The sequence below is a fragment of the Apteryx rowi genome, unplaced genomic scaffold, assembly GCF_003343035.1.
Source record: "Apteryx rowi isolate R43461 unplaced genomic scaffold, aptRow1 scaffold_305, whole genome shotgun sequence".
Taxonomy (NCBI): Eukaryota; Metazoa; Chordata; class Aves; order Apterygiformes; family Apterygidae; genus Apteryx; species Apteryx rowi.
In genome coordinates this window covers 645,064-667,178 of record NW_020449475.1, presented here as the reverse complement: position 1 = coordinate 667,178, position 22,115 = coordinate 645,064, and the positions used below count along the sequence as shown (strand labels likewise).

The 22,115-nt window shown below is 39.9% G+C and overlaps 1 protein-coding gene across 9 annotated transcripts in view; it reads left to right on the top strand.

Annotated features, from left to right (window-relative positions):
• The first annotated feature begins 6,862 nt into the window (after positions 1–6,862).
• Positions 6,863–22,115, top strand: part of ECHDC1 (ethylmalonyl-CoA decarboxylase 1) — a 42,974-nt gene continuing 27,721 nt past the window's right edge. The window contains exons 1-6 of one of the 9 annotated variants that reach the window (XM_026070176.1): positions 6,863–6,961; positions 7,675–7,777; positions 7,908–7,966; positions 12,667–12,747; positions 14,632–14,853; positions 20,606–20,748. In XM_026070176.1, coding sequence (XP_025925961.1) covers positions 14,634–14,853; positions 20,606–20,748 — 363 coding nt within the window. In that variant the 5' untranslated portion in view covers positions 6,863–6,961; positions 7,675–7,777; positions 7,908–7,966; positions 12,667–12,747; positions 14,632–14,633. Of the gene's footprint in view, positions 6,962–7,674; positions 7,778–7,907; positions 7,967–12,666; positions 12,748–13,388; positions 13,455–14,631; positions 14,854–16,114; positions 16,249–20,605; positions 20,749–22,115 lie in introns of those variants that run through there. The other 8 variants (XM_026070174.1, XM_026070178.1, XM_026070175.1 and 5 more) reach the window with 8 other exon arrangements.

The window sequence follows — 22,115 nt, the reverse complement described above, 5'->3', positions numbered from 1 at the left end:
TCGGGATGACTTCAGTCTCCCAGGCATCACTGACAAGCCAGCGATATTGCACCCCTGTTATTTTAGGCCAGCTGGCAACATGCACCTATCTAGGTCAGCTTAAGTAAAATATGTTTGGACTGCTGGTATCAAACACAGCAAGAATGAAAAGGTAACTCACAAATATTCATATTCCAATGTTATTCAGGATAGGTGCTATTTTAGGTTTAAAATATCTACTTCCAAAAATTAAGTTAATTCAGATTTTGTATGTTGTTTGTCCATTTTGTTATCTGTCGACACAGAGAAACGGGTCAGCACAAGAAGTGCCAGTGACACAGTGGGAATGATGAAAGGTTATTTGCTTCCAAATCTCTTTGCTTTTGGTTTTAGCTTCCAATTAAAACCACAAAAGTACTAAGCTGTGACACTGTAAAAAGAGTGATGGGTTAGGACATTACACATGTACAGGCCTATCAACTGAGAAAAAAACTGCAGGAGCAGGTTGATCTTTAAAAGCTTTAAAAAACAGATTTTTTTTTTTCAGTGAAAAACAAAAACATATACAAAATGAACATTTTACAAGATAAGAAAATATGAACATGTACATATAAATGAATTTATTCTTCAATTAACTCTTTCAGAAACATGATCACAACCATTAATAGTTTTTCAATGCTATAAAATATCTAGATTTAATACCACTAAATCTTCAGAGATGGTCAGAACACTCTTTTCATTAATGATCTCTTTTACCATTACAGTATATTTAAATACATTGGGTTTCTATGAACTGCAGCCTATCACTAGAAAAGCTCTAAGCCAGTCAGCTTTTCAGTGCAAAGTCTAGCAGCCCCAGAGAAGCCGGGGTCCTAGGATTCAGCAGGTTGCTCTGCCTTGCCCTGGCTGGAAACTTCAGTGCTCATCTTTTAAAATATTTCAGCTGTAGAAGTGATGCATAGAGCACTTATAAAATACATCAGACCAAGTTACAACTTCCTAACTCTCTGCAGCTCTTGCTGTCACTTAACTCCCACAAATAAGCAAAAATAATGATGAGCAGGTAAGAAAGAAGAAAGACAGTGAACAGGCAAATGGAAGCAGGGAATAATGCTACCTTAAGAAATTTCCAGTCATGCTCATTTAGCAACAACCGTAACATCACAGGGTTTTTCCTTTCATTTTTCCCTTCACTCGGAACTACTTAGTGTCTCTTAGCATAAAAAGAGGAACCAGAACCATCCGTTACACAAAAGCAGCACTGATTTAGTGTTCCTGTGAGGAGCAAGCAAGTGAGCTGGCACAGCAGAGGTGCCTGGCAGCGCGTTACGGCCGGGTTCCCCTGTGGGGCCTGAGCCCCCCGTGCCAGCCTTGGAGCAGCCCCCAGATTTGCTCCCTGCAGCTTGCAGCCACTTGTCATCTTCTGGCCTCTACGGGACTGCGTGCAGCAACACGAGATGCCTGCAGCAGGGCAAGACCTGCTGAGAGAGGGAGGCTTCTCTGATGCAGAGGATACCCAGGTTGCTCTTTAACAGCCACATTTCAGGAGATCAGTCCAGAATCAAGGGCTTTTCTTAGCTTTAGCAGTAGTGATTTGGCCACATATTATAAATCTCATTATAAAGATCTTATTATAGATCTTTATTAAAGATTATCTTATTAAAGATCTTATTATAAAATAGATTATTTGTGTTTCCGGTGATGTGCTTAAATGCTCTTCATTGGAATGCTACAGCACTGCTGTCAGAGACTGAAATCTTCAACCAAAAATCCAAATCTCTACATGGTTTCTCAAAGATGGACCTCCTGCAGGATCTAGGCATAAAACTGCCAACATCTACTACGATTTCATGCTACAGCTAACAACTGTAACTGCTCTTTGAAAATCTTCAATAAACTGCAAGGAATGAAAGAATGTGGTTTGGCAGGCAGAATGGTCCTGATTCAGCAAAGTGCTGAAATGTCACTGAAATCAATGGGACTATTTAGGTGCTTAATTGCTTTGCTGAACCCAGGCCAAAGAGAAAAAAGTAAGATGGTCAAGCTGGAAAACTCAAGATATATATATCTTCAGTCTGGAACACTTAGATCTTTTATCAGTATTATAATTCTTCCTAATAATTCACTGTGGTTCAAAAAGGTTGCAAAGGAAGCACATGCCTTACTCTCTTGCCCTGATTTTGCAAACATTTTGGTGCCTGGGTAACATTATTCATGTAAATAGTGCCATTTTCTTAAGCACAGAAAGGCATGAGTGAAGTGTCACAATAGGCTGTTTTGCATGTCAGAGCTGTATTTTAAAATTTACAGCATTTAAGCATTCCTACCAAGGTTATATAATTGCTAGAGACATCTGGACCTAATATTAAAATGTTCTCTATTACAATGTGTGTGTGCAAATATTCTCGTGCCAAAGTATTTATTTTAAACTCTTTTTAAATGAAAGAACAATAAGTTCAGGGAGTTACAAAATAAATTCCTTTTTCTTCAGTTGTTTTTCTTTAAAGACTAAACAAAACCCAGACAAAGAAAAATTAACAACTCCAATATCAATGTTGAAATAATGATTTGACTTACTGGTTAGTCAGAATCCATAAAGAATGGCTGCATTTGTCCTTATTAGCATCCCATTTTCAGGCGAGGCTTTTAATTAACAGCTGACATTTAAGCCATGCTACAGTGTGCTGTGCAATTACCACCTGGCCTACTTGTGTGTGGTTCAAGCGCTCTCGGAGGAAAACGTAGGATGCCGTTTTTCTGAAAGTTTTACAGAATGCAGCAACGAGAAGGAATGGAGAAAGAGGGAGGAAATAAATCTAGATCCTCCAGGGGATTTAGGGTGGAGATTTCCAGTACAGTGAACCCGACCCAGTGACTGGCTGCCTCTCAGGAGAGAGGACCCGCTTCTCCACCTCCCTGCCTTGCCCTGGGCCACATGTTCCTGCCCCACTCGCGTGCCTCGAAGCGGCGATGCCCTGACTGCCACCAGGAGAGCCAGGAGCAATAACACAGCCAAACCCACCGAACAGCTCCCTGCTATGACTCTGATTTCCTTCCTCCTGCTCTGATTTCTTGGTCTTCTTTTCTCTCTTTTGTGCTCCTGAGGCTCACCTGGTAGCGAGGTAGGCCAATTCAACTCATTAGCCTCGGAAAGCAAAGCAAAAACCATCTGGTGTGTTCAAATGGTTTTTCTGTCAGTTTGGTGAGCTAAAGTGGCTCACTGGGCTGTGAGCATCAGCCTTGACTCGAGGTGAGGATGAGAAAGAAGTGTGGGGCCACCACCCTCCTGTGGAGATGAGCTATTAGTCTGAACTGTGCTGTAAATTGAGCAGTCTTGTGAAATAACATTCTTAACTGGTGAAGGATGCTAAAACACACAAAAGCTTTTTTTTTTGGTATACATTTCCTGCCCAGAAACAGAATGTCTAATCAAACAAGCGACAGTGCTGTGACAAGTGAAAGGTAGGAAGATGTGGCAGGGGGCTGCTGGCTCCTTCAGTAGCAGCTGCACTGAACCTGCTTTGCCAGAGGTGAGCCATAACCAGCCAGAGGACTTTGTAGAGTGAGAACTTTCTTAACTCCACCTAAGTTGCTCTATATAGCATGCAATTGCTAAATTAACTATTCATGTTTAAATAAGTCAATATTTGCTGGATTGTTGAAAGAGGGAGCAAACACCAATCTGTGGCCATGCTGCCTCTCTCTCCTGCTCTCTGGCCTGATGAATATTTGATTATGATTCAGTGAAATAGCTTTCAACATGAAGGAGTACACTCCTTCCCCTAGGCTTCCCCAGAATATAGCATGGCCTGGTGGTCAGGGCACTTCATGAGAGAAATGAGCTTGCTTTCTTGGGCAGAGAAGAGCATTTGACCCTGCTGGGTTACTGTCTCTGTGTTGTGGTATAAAAGGCAGGTTGTTTCTTCACCTTTTTTTTCAGCCATGTCTTGTGTGGAGCCTGGTCAGCGAGGTACGTTCCGGTAGGACCTACTGGAGTGAGACCCTTAAGTGCTGTGGGTAGAGAACATGAATCAACATATCATGGTGGAATGAGTATGGAGATGACCAGGAAGAGCTGAACTGTTTTTGGACATGTCCAGTGACAAAACCTTTACGTGGGGAAAAAACAGTGGTGCTGAAGGCACCAGCTAGACATCACAAGATGGGCAGCCTTGCATTAGAGTGACTGATAAGGTTGCAGTCCTCAGGTATGCACAGTGACGGTGCTGTCCCCGACCAGTCCTTGCCCAACAAAGCCAAAACACGTTTAGCTTGGCATGCTGGACTGGGCTTAGAAAGCTGCAGCAGCTCGGGGGTATTTCAAATATCTCTGCAGTGGGGATGGGAGAGACAGCTAGCGTGGCAATCTTGTTAGCTATTCTGATATAAATTGTGTCTTCTCCTGAATCAGAGCTGTCAGGCACCAATGGGATTTAAGTGCCTCTAGGGTTAGGCAGCTGCTTGGTGAGGAGAAATTGAGTATCATTATTTGGGGTTTAGAAATCTATAGGGGGAGTTAGACAGAATACAGGTACCTAACTCATTTTTGTGGATCTTGCCTTTGAAGTACATGTTAGTACATATTTTAGCCTGTTCTACTTCCAAACTGAACTGATGATATTTTCATCCTAAAAATTACAGGCAAGGGACCCTTTGTGAACTGACTGTGGGGTTATGTGGTGGTTAGCATCTAATCATTCCTGAGATTTAAGCCTCAAACTGTCATTGGCTTGCTCCATGAAATGCTGATTGACTCTGAAAGAAGTTTATAAAAATAGCATCATGGAGCTCTGTATGTATTGGAATTCAATAATATTTCAGTCTGGCAGCTTTGGATCTGAAAATAAAGCTTTGTTCTTTTAGCTAGTACACAGTCATCAGCTATAATGGAGTTGCTTCTGGGTCAGTGATGGAGAACAGGAGGATACTAAATAATTCAGGTGATAGACCTGACTCTCCCAAGGGCAGTACTGGTTTTGCAATACAAGGAGAAGGTGTTATTGAAATCAGCAGGATTACTTGCATGAATGGGAAACTGCTTGCAGGATCTCTTATTTAGAGAGTTTCTCTCTTGTTGTACAGGCAAATATGCAGGAACTAGCATCACCATCCTGGCTGTGGGACTTTCAGCAAGGAAGGGATCATTATGGTTAGTTTTAAAAGAGGAGCCTGTCTGTCTCTGCTCATTTTCCTGCAGTCCTCATCCTGCACTCTTAATATATCCTATTCTTATCATGCCACATATGATATAACATAATAACAACAGAGTGTGACAAACTATTGTTTATGAAAGGTAAGGCTAGGATTGTGCTACTTTCTTTAAGTGCTGCTAGGTGGCAATACGTTACCTAGAAAATCATGAGCTTTCAATCGTCTTCACTCTCCTTTGCTCTGGACATAGCTGGGACTTGTCTATGAACTGTTCCGCTTAGAAAGCGATGTCCTTGGAGCAGGACCTGTTGAGAGCTGTGTTTCCCTCACACATCACCCATTTCAACTTGGGACTAAGGTTTTCCAGAAACAAATACAGGACAGAATCCTATTGGAAAAATCTCTTCTCTGTGAACAGGAGAGAAAAAAATCTTTACACTGAAATAAGAGTCAGGCCAACCTGCTGCAATATTTCTGTTTGTATTGGAAGAGTCGTAATAAGGGAATGAATCCTTCTGTTGTATAAAGATATTGCCACCTGGGACTAGAATATTCCTTATCCTTACAGGATATTTATATCCTTAACGATATAAAATTAAAAATATCTGTTCAGAGTGCAAAGATTTTTCTTTTTTTCCAAAGGTATAATTTAACCAAAATCCCTTGTATTTTCAATCATAATATTTAATCAACTAGAACAACTTTAGGACATTTGTATTGACAGTCGGGTTGAAAAACAGCTTTAATAAAGGTGGAGAAGTATATCCAAATATCTTTCATCCATGCTACAAATCCTTAAAACTGAGTCATCTTACATATGTGTACTAACAAAGAGATAGCAATGAAGACTGGTTCATATTTGCGTATTGCTTTGAATACCCAAAGTGATGTGCACTAAAGCAAGTATTTATTTTCCCTTGATCTGTTTCCTGGCATGATAGCACACAGGTTTGGAAAACCAAGCACACAGGGTTGGAAACCAAGGGAAAGAGAAGGCAGGACTGTAAATGACAGTGCAAGTTTTATGTCAGCTGTGTGTTTACATGAAACTCCAGCTTAAAGATTAATCATTTTCCATGCAGGGATAGCTTTGAGCTGGCATTATCATCCCTCTGTATGAGTGCTGGTGCAGGCGAGCCAGACCCGACGTTTGGGAGACAGTGGCCAGGACTGCTTCTTTTGGTAGCTGCACACATGTAAAGCAGCACACAAAACAGACATACAGGTGAACGTGGAGAACTTGAGTCACTCCTCACCCTGGTGCGAGTAAGGCAGTAGTTCCCCTTCCTTTTGACAGCGCAGCACTTGCAAAAGTAAACTGTGCGAGTGGGCAGAGAGTCAGGGCCTCGCACCTCGGTGGAACAATGTTGTAAACGTTAATGAACAGTTGCTTCGCTCTGGGCTGAATTCTTCAGGCAGAAGCATGTATCATAATTTGAGCTAAATGAGGTGAGACATTGGTCCAGAATAACAGAGAGGTTAAATTAATTATGTTGACTTAGATAAAAATTCTGCTTGTTGTTGCAATATTGGCAAAGTAGACCACTAGTGCAAAAAAAATTTTTTTTTTCTTATGTGTTACTTAGTAACCCTTACATCTAACAAGCACTTTCTGCAGCCAAACTGCTGAAGTTCAGACTGACTTTATACCGCCCGAGGGTGCCCGTAAGTAATGACGTCACACGAGCGCGCCAGTGACGTAGCGCTGCCGTGAGGCCAGCACGGCACGTTGGGGCGCGGCGGTGGTTCTCGGCGGGGCCGCTTTCCCCGCGGCACCGCCCGCCCCGTGYGGGGACGGCGGGGCCGGGCCGGGGCGGGCCGGTCAGGTCAGGTCAGTGCCGACCGCGGGGCTCCGCTTCCCCCCGGCCTCGCCCCGGCGGGGGGGGGGTTGGGGCCTGCCGGGTGCCGGGAGTGTTTGGGAAGAGGGAGGCGTCGCTCAGGGCGTCGCGTTGGGCCCGGTCAGGGCCTCGGGGCTTGGCGGGGGGGGCCTGGCCCCAGGTCGCAGCGGGGTCGGGGCGGGGGAGGCCTCCGGCCCCCAAGGACCCGCTCTCCTGAGGCTGGTGGCAGCAATTTTTTTCTTGTCAGTGCCCAGATTGTTTTCCTAAATCAGACCGAGCGCTACAGGCGTGCCTCCGTGTCGGCGCCCTTGTGGGGCTTTTGGCCTGCTGTAAGGTCAACAGCAAGAAGCCTCAGCTGAGGAAGGGGTATTGCCCCCCCCCCCTTTCCCAAAAGTTCACTTGCATCCCAGGGTAATGCTGCACAGCATGGTTTTGCCCTCCAAAATTTATCATGCAGGGCCGAGGAGGCAGAGGGCAAACCCTCAGGCCCCTTCCTGTTAGTGCCCCTGCTACCACACTGGGAAGAGGAGGTGGCGGTGAGCAGTGCACTGCGTTGCTGGTTGTGACGGGCAGGGTGCAGGTATGCTGCTGCTGTTGGCAGGGGCGTTTACTTGTAATGCGGATGGTAACAGGAGCAACACTAAAGAGCGGTGCACTGAATGGAGTTCAGAGCACTGCTTGATGCTGAAACCTCTTAAACTTTTAGGCAAATTCATCCTTGGGAAAGCATCAGTATTTGGAGTCATAGCTACGATGAATGCGTTTTTGTGCTTTTAATCAATAACTGTTTGGTGACTAAAAAGCAAATGGTGAGTTGGCCATGGTCATTTCTATTCCTGTGAAGTAGCATATTTGTTCATTTTAAAGGTGTCCAATGGTACCTAATGAACAATTGAGTTTTATGTGAACTTGACACTATTTTCTGTCACCCTTGTACAGGGTCCTTCACTAACAGAGGCAAACTGGACCTCTTTAGATCTAAGCTCTGAAAAATAAAGGTACTGTGTGTTTTTTGCTGAAGATGACAGATTCTTTCTGCATGACCTTTGCTGCAAAATTTGTGTCTTGTACTCCCCATGTGACCAAACCCAAATGTTACTAAGTGGTGTCATGTGTATTTATGGAAAAACCTGTTCTGGCAGCTCTTTTGCATCCTTGAAGGCCACAGCTTTCACTGGCCATGAGTATGTTTTTGTGATTTTTTTTTTTTTAACTGATCTTACAACAGTGCAAAGTTTGAACCAGTTAAACACATTTCTATGACAAGAGCTTAATTATCTTCTTTTGGCCTGAAGACTGCTGTATGTAATTTAATTTGTGGCAGGTGACAGTGCAAGAGAACTGTGGTGAATTTGTGGCAGGAATTTAGTGCTTGTAGACTTTGGCTTCAGCTTTCCACACCTGTATTTCAATGAGAGACGTGGGGCATCCACTCTTAAGCTGCTGCAGTTTCTCTCTAGCACAGAGACAGTCAGGCCCTTGAAGGGAGTGAAACGATGGAAATGATGCTGCTCCTTTTCTGATAATCGTCTGGAGTGCAGCATTGCTTCTGCAAAGGAAACACTTTTGAGATGACTTTGAAAAGAAATTAACTTGGGGGGGAAAAATAATAAAACAATTAAATTATAATTAAAAGAGACTATAATTGGTTAGGAACAGAGACAATACAGGTCTAAACCTTAGCCTGCAGGGAGCATTTAAAAAAATACAAAAGTAAACAGTGAATAAACAAATTAGAAAACACTTAGCTTGCCATTCAAAAAATTGAGCTGTTCAGAAGCAATGGTGTCTGCTGAAAGAAAATAGGGATGAAAGCAGGGAAGAGGTGTAAATGATAAACAAGATGAAAGGAAAAACAACTGAAACCACCATTTTTTTTTTTAACTTGTAGTTTTAAAAGGTTTTTTTCCCACAATTTATTTTTTATTTCATCTATGCCTAATTTGAAACAATTTAAGTTATTTGGACATCTTCTCAGTTCTTGCTTTCTTAGCTTCTGGACAAGTAAACATTGTTTCTAATGCTGACATCTGGAAACTGGGAGGCAGAACTGTCTGTTCTCTAGCATAATGACTAAAAGGCAGTCCTTTATAATACTAGCTACTTCTAGCCCATTTTTAGAGGGGTTGCAAAGCTCTTTAAGGATCTTCACATTGAAATAGAGGGATTATTGATCTAACCTTATTTGTCCGTTTTCTACAATATGGGTGCCAGAGATAATGTGCTAAAAATTTGAGTGGGGTTCGGCAAATTTGGGAGCCACCTCAGCTTGAAAAAGGCATGAGCTACACCTCTTAGTCTGCTTAAGGTCTGCTCTCTGCTTTCTTCCGACTGCATGTAAGCCAGCTGGTGATGTGATTGCCCTTAGCTTGCCTCAGCTGGTAATTAGAGTTGGGAGGACCCGTTATATAACATGTTTAAGTTGATCTAACCCATTTTTGACTTAAGGAATTAGTGATACCTAAGCAGGTGAGGTAGGTGGGTGTCTCTGTAACCTTCAGGTGAGGGGTGGTGACAAGCAGCTAGCAACAGTGACCTCTTCAGCCCGTGCTGCTGAGGAATCTTGGAGAGTGATATCTCCTTCCCTCACCTTTCTTGTGTCTGAAGTCATGGTCCATGACTTCTGGTCCCTATGAGGCCCATTCCCTTGACTAGAATTTCATCCAGTGCTGTTCCCTGTTTGATTTTGCTGTTGCTGAATTCCTTCTCTCTGTCAAAGAACTCTTTCCCCCCCCTCCAGTCACTGACCAGCCCATTGTCCCAGGTTTCAGCCAGTTGGTGTTAATGACTATCACCCATTCTCAACCTTCCTTTTTTTCTACAGATGGACTATTTTCATGCTTTTGTTATCTTTTGCCTTCCTGCTCTGCTCTTTTTTCTGCTTTCACATTATAAGGTCTGTTGTGCCAGTTCTCAGCGTTGGGTCAACACTTGCTTTCCATTCATTAGTCCATCGCTGTGGAACAGAGTGCAGCATCTGACAATCACTCATTGTTCTCTAGTACAAACGAATGCCTTCCACAGTGGCTGGTAAGGCATGCACGGGCACACACAGGGTTGAACCATGAATCCTGATCATCTTATCTTCAGCTGACATCTTCTATCCCTTTCTCAGTTTCCCACCTTCACGCTTCTGTGCTTGTCACTGAAATTGCTCCTGTTGGAGGTCTTCATCTAGTCAAATTCTCCTGTGTTTCATGACCTGCCAGCTGCCTTTAATGCTGTTGGCAGTGTCACAGAAGTGACATGCCTTCTCTTGGTCATGCTATCACCTTTCTAATTGTTCTTTTGCAATGTCATTTAAATATTTTCATTTCCCTGAGATTTTGTTTATGGATTTTGTGTGCAATGTCCTTTCCTTTTTTTTTTCCTTTTTTTTCTTCCCTGCTGCACTTCATCTCAGGATATCTTTATCCAAAACCAGAATTTCAGCTGCTGTCTCTTTGCAGGTGACTCACAGATCTGTATTTGCCCTTCACACCTGACACTTCCTGCCCCAAACAAAAGGGCATGCTTGTTTCTCTGATGTATCACAGATGACTGGCCTGTCATTGTAAGCTTGGCATGATAAAAACACATCCCCACATCTCTTCTCCCCATTTTTTATCCAGTGACTTGTGTCGATATCTCAGGCACTATTTTTGAGTTGGAATTTTCCCTGCTTGCATATTTTGATTTTGCTGATTATTTCTGTGTAGATGCTCTCTAATGCAGCTTATCTTTTTCATGCGTGCAGCTCAAATGCTCATCTGGGCTCTCAACATATTTTCCCTGGTTTGTCTTAGTTCTACCCACTCAGGAGGTTGCTCTGACCACCTATCTTTATGCTGTTTTCTTTTCCTATTATTTTTATGCTTTTTGGCAGCAGTTGGCAATATTGCCAAAGGTTGCTGTTTGATACAGTGTGTTAGAAGACAAAACTTGGGGTTGCAACTGAACGATGGTGTAAAGCAAGAACAAATGTATTTGGGTGTGAGTTGGGGTTTATAGTTTCCCATGGAATCTCCTCAGTTGGAAAATCAGTGCTGGTGTTTCGTCCTCCCCCCTGTCCCCCCCATCATCTTTTTCTTAACATTGTATGAGCTGAACATTAACTAGGCAGTTACCAGGCCTCTGATGCGTATTTTTGTGTATGTGTGTATATGTGTGTCTTTCAGTGTGTGTGTGTGTATGTATATACACACACACATAAACACACATACTGTTCTTGCATAAGTGTATCATTGCTTTGATACTGAAGTTTTAGGTATATGTTCAGCTTAACCAGTGATCTGCTAGCCCACAGGCAAGGGTAATGTAAAGTCATGTGAGTGCTGAATGGATTAAAAAAATTATTTTATGTTAGAGGTTCAATAACAGTTACAGATGTAACTAGAGATTGTGGAAAGAACAATTATTGCTTATCTCTTAGTTGTCACCAGCGATATGTTAAAGCTCTGGCAGTTTTTAAAACAATTGAGAAATACTAGTTTTCCCTACTGTTTATTATTCCAATACTGTCAGAAATTTGGTCACTATAAAAAACATGCTTAAATTAAGTGCACCAGAGATGTTAGTGGCTATAGCATGTCTGTCTTTTAAAAACTAGACTAAGACTTCATTTCTGGAAATGTATCTAAACAGATATAATTACTTTATGCTAAACTGAAAATTCCAAAATTTTAATATGATAAATGTCTCTTTGTCCTACAACATTATGCTGATACTGCAACATCTTTCTTGCATTGCTTTCACTTATGGTACAAGAAAATCAATCTCTGTCAGGCAGTGGATTGCAAGTGCTCCATACTGACTGACAAAATTTCAAAATTTCAGAGATCAGCAGAAATCTCTTTAGTTTGGGAGAGCTGAAGCTTAAATATCATGCTTTTCCTAAGTGGTTAGCTTTCTCTGACTAAGCTGTTAAAATAATCTTTTATTTATTAAAACAAACAAACAAAAAAAGTAGGTGGCACTGACCAGCACTGTAAGAGATGGTTTTAGGAAAAATTATTCAATGATAATACCTTGCATGAATCACTAATCATGACTCATGATCAGCAGGCAATGATGTCCAATTTGTTTTCTAATCCCTCACTTGTTGAGGCTCTTTATTACCATAGTGATAATATTAAAGAGTTGCTAGTACATATAACCACGCAGTTAAAAATGACAGACTCTTTTTTCGTGGAATAAAATTTCCATATTTTAAGTCTGTTTTCCTCTGTACATTTTTTGACATGTAGAACTGAAGTAGTATAAAAGTGATCAAACAAGTATAATTTGGTAGGGAGTTAGGTTAAGAGAACAGATTTTTTGCTTTCAAGCCAATCATTGTGGGTTTCTAGACAATTAAATCTAGTCTGTCATCTTATGAAGATTGGGGAGGTTTTGTATTCGTTAAAAATTGGGAACTAATTGCTCTGTGTCAAATCAAGCATAGTACAGGAGAGCCCCATGCAATCTCTGTTACTGCTGTGCTGCACTTTGCAATGAGAGCCTGCACTATTCATGTTTCTAATGTTCATTTTTTTCTTGAACAAAAGCTAGTAGCTGGACAAAAGGTTTTATTGCATGAATGCATGTGGGAGAATGACTAGTGAAGTTTTAGAGCAACAGCTTATTTTCACTGGTGAATGTCGATTGCAGTAAATTGAGGATGAGTGAATTAACAAAATTTGTTACTTTGTTCAGTTATGCACCTTATTTATTTATTTAGTGTTCTGCTACCTTGCTGTGTGAGATGATGTCAGAAATAAAGAGCCTGAATATAAAAAGAAGAATTTTGCTAGGAAACCAGGTTTGGAAATGTGCTTTCACTCTTAAAATTTTACCAATAAAAGTAGTTTTAAAAGCTCTGAAAGGTAATGGCTGAAATGTTGCAGATAATATTAGAATGTGGATGGATAGGGAGTGTTTAGGTGCAGAAGCAGCGTGATGATGTCAATTATGAATTCAAGAATCTTGTATTCAATCAGATGTTAACTTGGTTGCATTTTAATTACTTTTATTACCTTATACTTGAATTTAGAAAACAGTTGATCATGACAGATTAAAACCTTGAATTTTGTAAGGAACTCTGAAGACTCTCCAGTGTCTTTCACTAGAAGTTTAAAAAATAATCCCTTTACCTGCTACAGTGTATTCACATCATAATGCATAGATTTGGATAAGCCTTACAAGTTTTTGCGCTGAACATGCAGGCATTGCCTGATGTGGTTGCTGTGCAAACTCCTTCTCCGTTTAGATGAGAATTATACCTGCCCCAATGGAAGCATTTTCCACTGTAGTATAGGATAGTGCTGCTAGCTACAAGATAAATGCACCCCTCAGGATTGTTCACTTCTTTCATTCTAAACTCTATCTGTGTATGTATTTTAATGTGTGTTTGCTTATTCATGTGTATGTGTACATAGCATATATTTTTCAGAATTTCACTCTATTTATTGTAAGAAGCCCTGGACACAGCATTAATATCTAGCTGTCATCGAATTCTGTCTCAGATGAGTATGTCTTTTGTTCTGGGTTCACCTTAGAAAAGCTTTCTAGAAACTTCTTGCCAGTCTTGGAAAAATCTTGTTTCTGCCAAAATAAGACTAAAGCCAGAGAAGGTCTTTTTCTCAGTTCCCCAAAAAGTGAGCATCTACCATGTCCTCTGTACAGCTATATATATTATAAAGGGGTCTGGGGCAAAGATAGGACTAGCCTAGCAAATTGCAAGATTTAAATATAAAACCTTTTTCTGTGGTCTGTGAAGGTTCAGCAAAGCCACAGTTCAAGAATAATATTTTATACAGACATTAGGTAATGACTTCTTGTTACTTCCTGGTATACATGGGCACTCTGTAGGGTGGGAATAGCAGAGGAATAAGCCATGGATGCACTGGTACATAGAAATGGACTACCAATATTATGTAGCTGTATAAAAGGCAAGTACAATGCTCAATATATAATACTGTTGTACACATTTCCTCCTTTGGAACACTATATTGGTTCTGGTGTTCTGTGTTTAAGTAAGATGAATTCAAAGTGGAGCAAGAGCTACTAGAATGATTGAGAAAGGCTTATATCTACCAGGGGCTAGACGATCTAAATAGTTTTAAGATGTACTAGTGGGATTATGTGACAAGAAACTAATCTCTGTATGGAAATGACCTCTGGGAAATGATCTTTTGTTCTTAACTTCTGTGTTCTCAAGGATTTCTCTCAGGAAGGTCTTGTGTGCTAGTTTCTTACAGAAAAAAAGGAGACTCTGAAAACTATGGGTTTTCTCTCTCTCTTGCTTGCTCTCTATTTTTATATTTATTTATTTATTTATGGAAGATTAGTGCAGAGTAAGCTGGTGTAGTGGAAACCATCATTGTCTTACTATAATTTTTGAGCCTCTTTCTTGTTTTGCACCCAAATACTCTTGCATAATTTTTATAAGAAAAGATTTTAAAATATGTTAATTTTTGGCTTAACTACTAAAATCACTGCTTAAAACTCTTCCTATTTAACTTTGTGGGGGTAGAGTTAAACTAAGAATTTTGCAAATYCTATCTATGGTGAGCAGGTTTCTGTAGATTTCTGTGATTGCTTCACCTCAGTGTTACTTTCTGCCATCCTATTCCTCTTTTTGTCAGAGGACTGAGGTGGATCTCAAAGGAAAATCTCTTTTTTTTTTGGTGTTATTTCTTTCCAGAAATGGCAGCTTGTCTGTGGAAAAAATTACTTCAGACTGCAAAAGAAAGAATAATACAACAGAGAAGGGCATCACTATATGACTGTGCTCATGGCTATCGAGAAGAATTGATAAAGAAGAAACTTCAGCAATTTGCTGGTGGATCCATCAGCCTTTCCAAAGAAGAGAATGGCATTGGAATCCTGACCTTGAACAACCCAAAGCTAATGAATGCCTTCACAGGTATTATTGAGGATACTGTTTCCTTGGTGTTTTTTTTTATTTTTCTTTCCCCTTCAGTTAGCTATTTTAGCATTTTGCCCAAACAAAATTAAAAGCTGTGCCTTAGTTAACGGAAGAAATGTTTGGCTTTTAATCAGAGGTGCAATAAGTGTCCACTTCTCCACATGGTAGTAGTTATGTAGTAAACAACATAAGAATGTAAGTTCTCAATGACACAAGGACTTTCTGGGAGAACATGCCTGTCCCCTTTTTTTGGTCAGCACGCAGTTCTGCTGCTGTGCTCTTTCTTATTGCTCCTTTCTTTTTGTCTCTACTGCTGTGGAAACATAGAGTATTTTTAGGAGGGTGGGTAGGTATCATCTTAGCTTTGTAGGTGGTGTAGAACAGATGAGTTTATTTCTTTGTTCTTTCCGGATGAGTTTATTTCTTTGTTCTTTACCTAATGTCTTTCCTGTAACTTAACAGTCATTGGTATTTAAGATGCAAGACAGAAAAAGGAAGAAATAGAAGCCAGTTTGGGTGGCTGGAAAAGACTGAATTACCAAAGCTTAAAAGAGGATTAGATGAGCTGGGTATTTTCAGCTGTTGCAGATCAGGAATCTTCTTAGTAATATACTTTTACACTGGACAATACTTAGCTATCAAAACCAAGTGCCACTTTTCATTAATCTTGTATTATGAGAAGTTTTTCATCTGCAAGATAGGTATGTCTGCTATCTCTCTGTCTGAAATATTTCAATTTAAACCATTCTCTGCAGACATAAATGACAAAGGTTCAGGGTCTGCCTGTGCCCAAACTAGAGCTTTTCATGAGCCCTTACCCTAAGAATGACTTATCTCAATATTTGAAATGGATACATTTGTATCACCTTGTTCCTTTTTTTTTGGGGGGGGGTCTATTTCCCTGCCCAGTTCTCACTGTTCCTTTACTATTAACAAATATATTTGCAACCCACTAGCAAAGCGTAGAGCAGTTTACATGGAGAATGTCAGTCTACTCCTCCTATTAATGATAGTTAGCTGAAAGGAAGAGATCCTAACAGAAGAACAGAATTTGTGGTAATTCACCTACATGTCTCTACAGTTTCCCTTTTGATTCCTTTTTAAAAGCTGATCTGCAAAATTATTACTTAACTTTGTAAACTTGAAGAGTTGTAGCTAAAAGATGTTAGGATAAAGATTATATTTAAAAATGTCTCCCTGTCAGCATATACATCATTATGCAATCTTAATTACATTGTTGCATGTTCTTTTTCTACAGGTCTGTTTCTATTTTTGACTCAAAATAGAGCTTTGCAAGGGACAGCCTGTGGACTATACATTCTTGACTTATTTGTTGTGGAAATTGAAAGGGCCATGAGAAATAAGAGGTAATAGCAGAAAGAGAAAGGAAAGGTAAAGCCCAGTCTGTTATGGAGATCAGATGTAGTATAAGTCAAGTGGCTTAAACTAAACTTTCATAGGGACTTATAACTATGCTCCTCATTTTTTTTCTGGGTGCTTAACAGGAGGCTCTCAAAACTGATTTGTAGAAATGCTGAGCAATCACAGCTGCTATGTAGGTCACTGGTAGCTATGCTTTGAATGTACTAAGTACTGTATAATGTTAATGTACTGAAATCATATCATGCGTATCTTAAATTGGACACCCAAAATTAGTGGATATTTTCTTTGGCTCAGCTAGTGGTCTAAAATAATCTCTTCTCTCCTCATAGGAATGCAGTGAAAATAATTTATTAGTGTATTTGAATTACTTAGAAGCTATTGCAGCAGAGGCTACAAAAAAAAACATGAGAAAATCAAGATTTTTGTCTTTGTTGTGGACCCTGATTAGCATATAGTAAATGAGGCATGGGACCAGGCGCTTCTGTTTTAAGGTAGTGTATAGAGCCCTATGGAGAGAGTATTCCATTTTACTATGTAATAGCCACCAAAATTTGCTGGGCAAATTTTGCTGTGGCACTCTGAGGTTCCTCCTCCTTTCTACTGTATACTTCTGACAGAGATTTTTATTGTTATGGCAGGGAGGGCATGGGATATTAATTCATACTGCATTTGATTTCAATTTAACATTCCTGTCTGTGAGCTGCAGTTGCTGAGAAGCTAGCAAGTACTTGTTCCTTTTCCACTTGCTGTGTATGGAGTAGTACCCTTCAGCAGAAGTATGGAAAGAGATAGGCTGTGCAACCCCAAATTTGCCCCAGCAGGACCTGTTGCCTTCATCTGCCAGCGGCTATAAACACCCTACCTCAAAGAAATTCTGTTGATTCTGTGTCTCAGGGCTTCTGAATAGTGGCAGATGTGAATTTATATAAATGTAGGCTTCCTTTAAAAAGCTCTAAAGCATCATTAAACTGTTGAGAGAAATCCTATTTACCAGGCATTTACTTCACACAGCAGCTTTTTATCTCAAAGGAATTATGTTTATTCTAAGCTTGAGCAACTCAGGGAACTGAAAGCAGAATAAAATTGTTAGCAAATTGGTAATGGGCAATGTGGAGGTTGTTATGCCTTTTTTCTCMTCTTAATTGGAATCTGATAGCCACCTGTTTGAAATGGTCTCTTTGGAAACAAATGCTAATAATGTCAGTTTTAGCATGGTGGAACCAATTTCAGCAGCCTAACCTCTTGCTGAACTGAAATTAAACTTAATTTAGAAGAAAATGGACCAGCCTGCAGGAACTAACGGTGGTGATAATTCTACTGTCTAGAATTGACTTTAAAACACTTATTCTTAAATTATAATGAAAAGGCAAACTAATTATTTTTCTGGGTAAATTTACTGTTGTGAAGAGCATGAACTTACTGGTGTCAAATACTGAAAGACCAAGACAGACAGAAGGAGGATCTGCCTTAGTGRTGTGTCCTAATCATTATATCAATCATATTGAGTATGTCTATTGGTAAAATGATGGTTTAGTGTTGTTACTGTAGTCAGTAATGGAGGGGATCCTCTCCTATGAGGAGGGGACAGGCTTTTTTAAGACTCCTGTTCCTTGCCATTGCTTGCAGCTGGCTCACACAGTCCCTTTTTGTAAACTCCAATTCACTCCAATTAACTAGATTTTTGGCTCCTATAATACTCTTACAGAAAGACTCTTTAGTACCTCCCTGCTTTGATTACTAAAAGCATTGCAAACAGTGAGTGTGCTGTATCTTGACTCTGGCATAGCTTCGATGCTGGCCCAAATACTTTTCTCATGAGAAAATGTGGGAAATATGGGAAAAGTGAAATCCGTGGGGTTGAGCCACACACATTTAAAGAATGGCATATGCAGAAAAGTCATTGTTGAATATGCTTGCAAGCTGGGAAAGCACTGCAAGACCTAAAGAAGTCTCTTCTAGGCGTTGTTCTGCTCAGTATTTTCATTCATGGCTTGGAAGCTGGAATAGAAAGTGAACTGCTGAAATTGTCAGGTGACCCCAAATTGGAAGAACTTGCAAGGAGGTTGTATTTTGGAGCAGAGGAATGGAACTCAAAATGATCTTGATTGTTGATCTTGTGCTCTTTTAGTAGTTAAAGTGAAATTCAATGAAAACAGATGTTATGTGCCATGCATAAGAAGCATGATTAAAATACAAAATGGAAAGGAACTGGTAGCAGTGCTGAGGTTTGTTAGAGATTCATAGCCTGAACCTGCCAGTGCAAAAACAAACAAACAAAAACAAACAAAAAAAACCCCACCCAAACCCCAGTGTCATTCTGATTATGTAGTATGTAATGTCCACTTGATTCTTACCCTCCTCAGGAACATTGTCAAAAAGTGCTGTTTTGATGGCTGAGACCAAGACTAAGGTGAAAGTGCTTTGTGGGACATTCACTTTTGACCTGACACTGGGATGGTTGCTTCATTAGGGGCTGCAAAGAAAAACAAGCAGGAAGGAAAATAACCCCAACAGATGGGGATGGCTACTAGGAGACAATTTTAGGGCAGGAAAAGTTCTGTGCATGCAGGAGTGGGGTCAAAAAGCAACAGTCTTGGCAGAAAAGCGAAGAGTCGTTGAGGGTATTAATCTAAAGCACGTTTGTATCGGAAGCAGGTAGGCCTGTCTGTCTAAATTCTTGTCAAAGGAAGGTAGAGCTGAGAGTATGATCAACCTGTATGTAGGCTGCTTTTTGAAACTCGTTTCTGTAAGTGCTTTGTCTTAAGAGTGTATCTGAATGTGAGTCATAGGCACTCAAAGAGGAAGAGCTTTAACTTAATGTTGGGTAAGCTCAGTTGGTATGGAGGATGCTACAGTCTAGGACTAGCTCCAGAAATGGGGGATTTATGGAATTCCACTTCAGGAAGGGTAGCGGCTGAGGCTGAAAACACTGTTGGTTGTAGTCAGGAAGACCACAGAGGTAGTAAAAGTATAGTCAGCTTTGTGATGAAGGCTGGGAAAATTGTCCTCATTAGGTGCTTAGTTGCTAGCTGTTGAATAGTTGTTGGTCATACTAATGTGAAGTAGATTTAAAAACAAGGATCTACTGGAAGGGAAAAATTTGTCTTGCTGAGGAGTGAATTCTTTGGGGTAGGTCAGGTATTAATTCACATCTCCCCGTTACCCAATAAAACATGAAAAGAATTGTGTGGACATGGCCTGTTGCAATAAGTGCTTGAATTTCATGTATAGCTGATTGAGAGGCAAGTGCTCTCAGAAGTCCCCAAAAGAAGATCCTGTGAGGGTAAGTCCAGGCAGTTCCTTTGGGTGGTGCATAAATTTTAAGTGCTTATATTGAGCAAACTGGATTCTACCCTCAGCAACTCATAATTAGTTCTCTGACTTGCACAAGTGTCTCCATTCCACCGCATTTTAAAGGTAGAATTATGCCTAGCTGTCTGACAGCACTGATAATTTTCCTCCTTTTCATCCTCCTCTTTTCCAGTTTCTTTAGGGCAGAAATTAATTAACCTAAAAAACTTTTTATTGGGAGGGTGGGGAGGAAGTCTGTTCTATAACACTGGGAGTTATCATAGTTACAACAGTTGTAATCTGAGAAGGCTCTTATGCAAACATGTGAGAATATTACATTTAAGCTAGAAGTAAAAAGCAAGTACTGTACAATCCATACATTTGGAAGCTATGATATACTCGGTAAAGAGAGCCTTTCTAGGCAGGTACCAGGGAGGGAATCAAAGATGTTTTCGAAAGTTTCTTTTTTCTTTTCTTTTCTTTTTTGTTGTTGTTATGTTAAAAGATATAAGGCACTTTGCTTCTACTTTCAAATGTATTTTCTTTTGAATGGACACTTCTAAATGTCTTTGGCCTCCAACAGAGTTTGTTTTTTAGCTCTTTTTTAGGCATCTTTATTAAAGCAGACTGGTTGTACCTTGAATCTAACTGGCATGTGATTATTTTCTGTGCTCTGTCAGCTCTTTGGTCAGGGTGAAATGAAGGTAACATAAAGGTAGTCATAAAATGGATAGACCTATCCATGAGTGGATACATATAAGCTCATGTGACATGAGTGCACACAATTGCAAACAAAAATAAAGCAGCTAGAGTTTATGCTGGATTCCTGCATGCTTTCTTTTTGTGAGGGTAGCACAAACTTTGCAGAATATTTTTCAGAATTCCAGGAAGTGTATCTTTGAGGATAAATATGTATGCCAGTGCTTGTGTGGGGGATTTTACATGATGCTGTCTTGTATTTTTAAGTCCATCACTTGTCAGTGATAACTTGTTTTTGGTAGTGAAAAATGTAATGTAAAATATGATGGAGATAATCATATCCTGTTAAAAAATTTGCTTCTCTCCTTTATGACAGGCACTATGATGCTAGAACTCCAGGAGAGGGTAACTGAATTGGAAAGCTGGAAGGATGGCAAAGGCCTTATCGTCTGTGGTGCAGGAAACACTTTTTGTTCAGGATCTGATTTGAATGCTGTCAAAGCAATGTCCAACTCTGAGGCAAGTAGTGATGCAAATTTCATTTTTGGAGAAAAATGATCTCTATGATATTCTGGGATCTCTTTCAGACAGAGATGTTTAACTATGCTTATGCTGCAATTACACATGCAAGTCACAGAATGGAGATTTTCATGGTTCAAAAAATCCTGGCAGCCCTTTTAAGTAATAGCTTTAGTGTTACTGTAATTGATTCGTAATTCTGAATTTGTGCATTACATATTCTTTTTAGCCTCCTCTCTTAATGTCATTTCAGTTTCTCAGAGCGCTATATGGTGAATTTACATGTAAAATAACCTGCGTTTCACTAGTTTAACCTTTAAAATCAGATGCAAGAAATCATTCCTTATATATTCTAAAGTGAAAAACAAATTTAAGAAGCATGGCTGCTATTACAGAAAGATTTCAATGTTGTTAGCACTGTACTTATACCTGAATAAAATGCAGGGACAGCTTTGTCATGTAGAGCTTTGGATTAATCATATATCAGATGAGTCGTGTGCAACTTTGGGGTTAAAGAGATGAGAAAATGGCAACATGGCAGTTTTTACTGATGCCACCTTGTTTTGACAACTTTTACACATGCTATCATTCTTTTTTATGGGTTAGTATGTGGTTCTTGCCAATATGTGAAATAGGACCTTATCAACTGTGGGGTGGGGAGTCATCTTCTGCTGCTATTCCATCCTGATTTGCAGTTGTAGTAGCAGGCATCCTGATGCTTATTTGTGCTCATTTCAAGTTTGCAGGCTTTGACAATACAAATTAATTTTAACTGAGCATTTCAGTAAGAATACCCACTCAAGAACTGATTAATCTAGTATTTGTCTTTACTGATGAGTTGTCTCTGTTGATGAAACTTAGTATCTTAAAATACAAGGGCTTAAATATTGTGGCCTGATAAATAGCATGGTCCAGTTCTCAAAAGTTACAGGAGGATTTGTTTCCTGTGTGGAACATGTTGAGAGATGTGCTTTTTTTTTAAGTATGGAGACACCATGCTTTATAGACATTAATTGATTTTTTATTTTTTTTTAATCACAGACATGTCTAGATTTCAAAAATGACCTATGTTCTTAAAATATCCAAGTGAAAACTCCTCAAAAATTGTATCTGAACTTTTCAGCTTAGTTTAGCATTAGAGTAACAGAAAAGAAGCTGATATCAGACATAGGCCTTTTTTCCTAAGCTTTCCTTTAGAATTCTGCATTCAGTAATTTTCAGTGATTGTTTCCCTATAGGCTGTATTTGACATGTAGTATTCTGTCTATACGTTTAAAGAAATTTCTTGGAGCCACTACAATGGGAGAGAGGGTTGATATAAGGATTAGGATCCGTAACAGATGTACTGGGCAAAATAAAATGTGTAT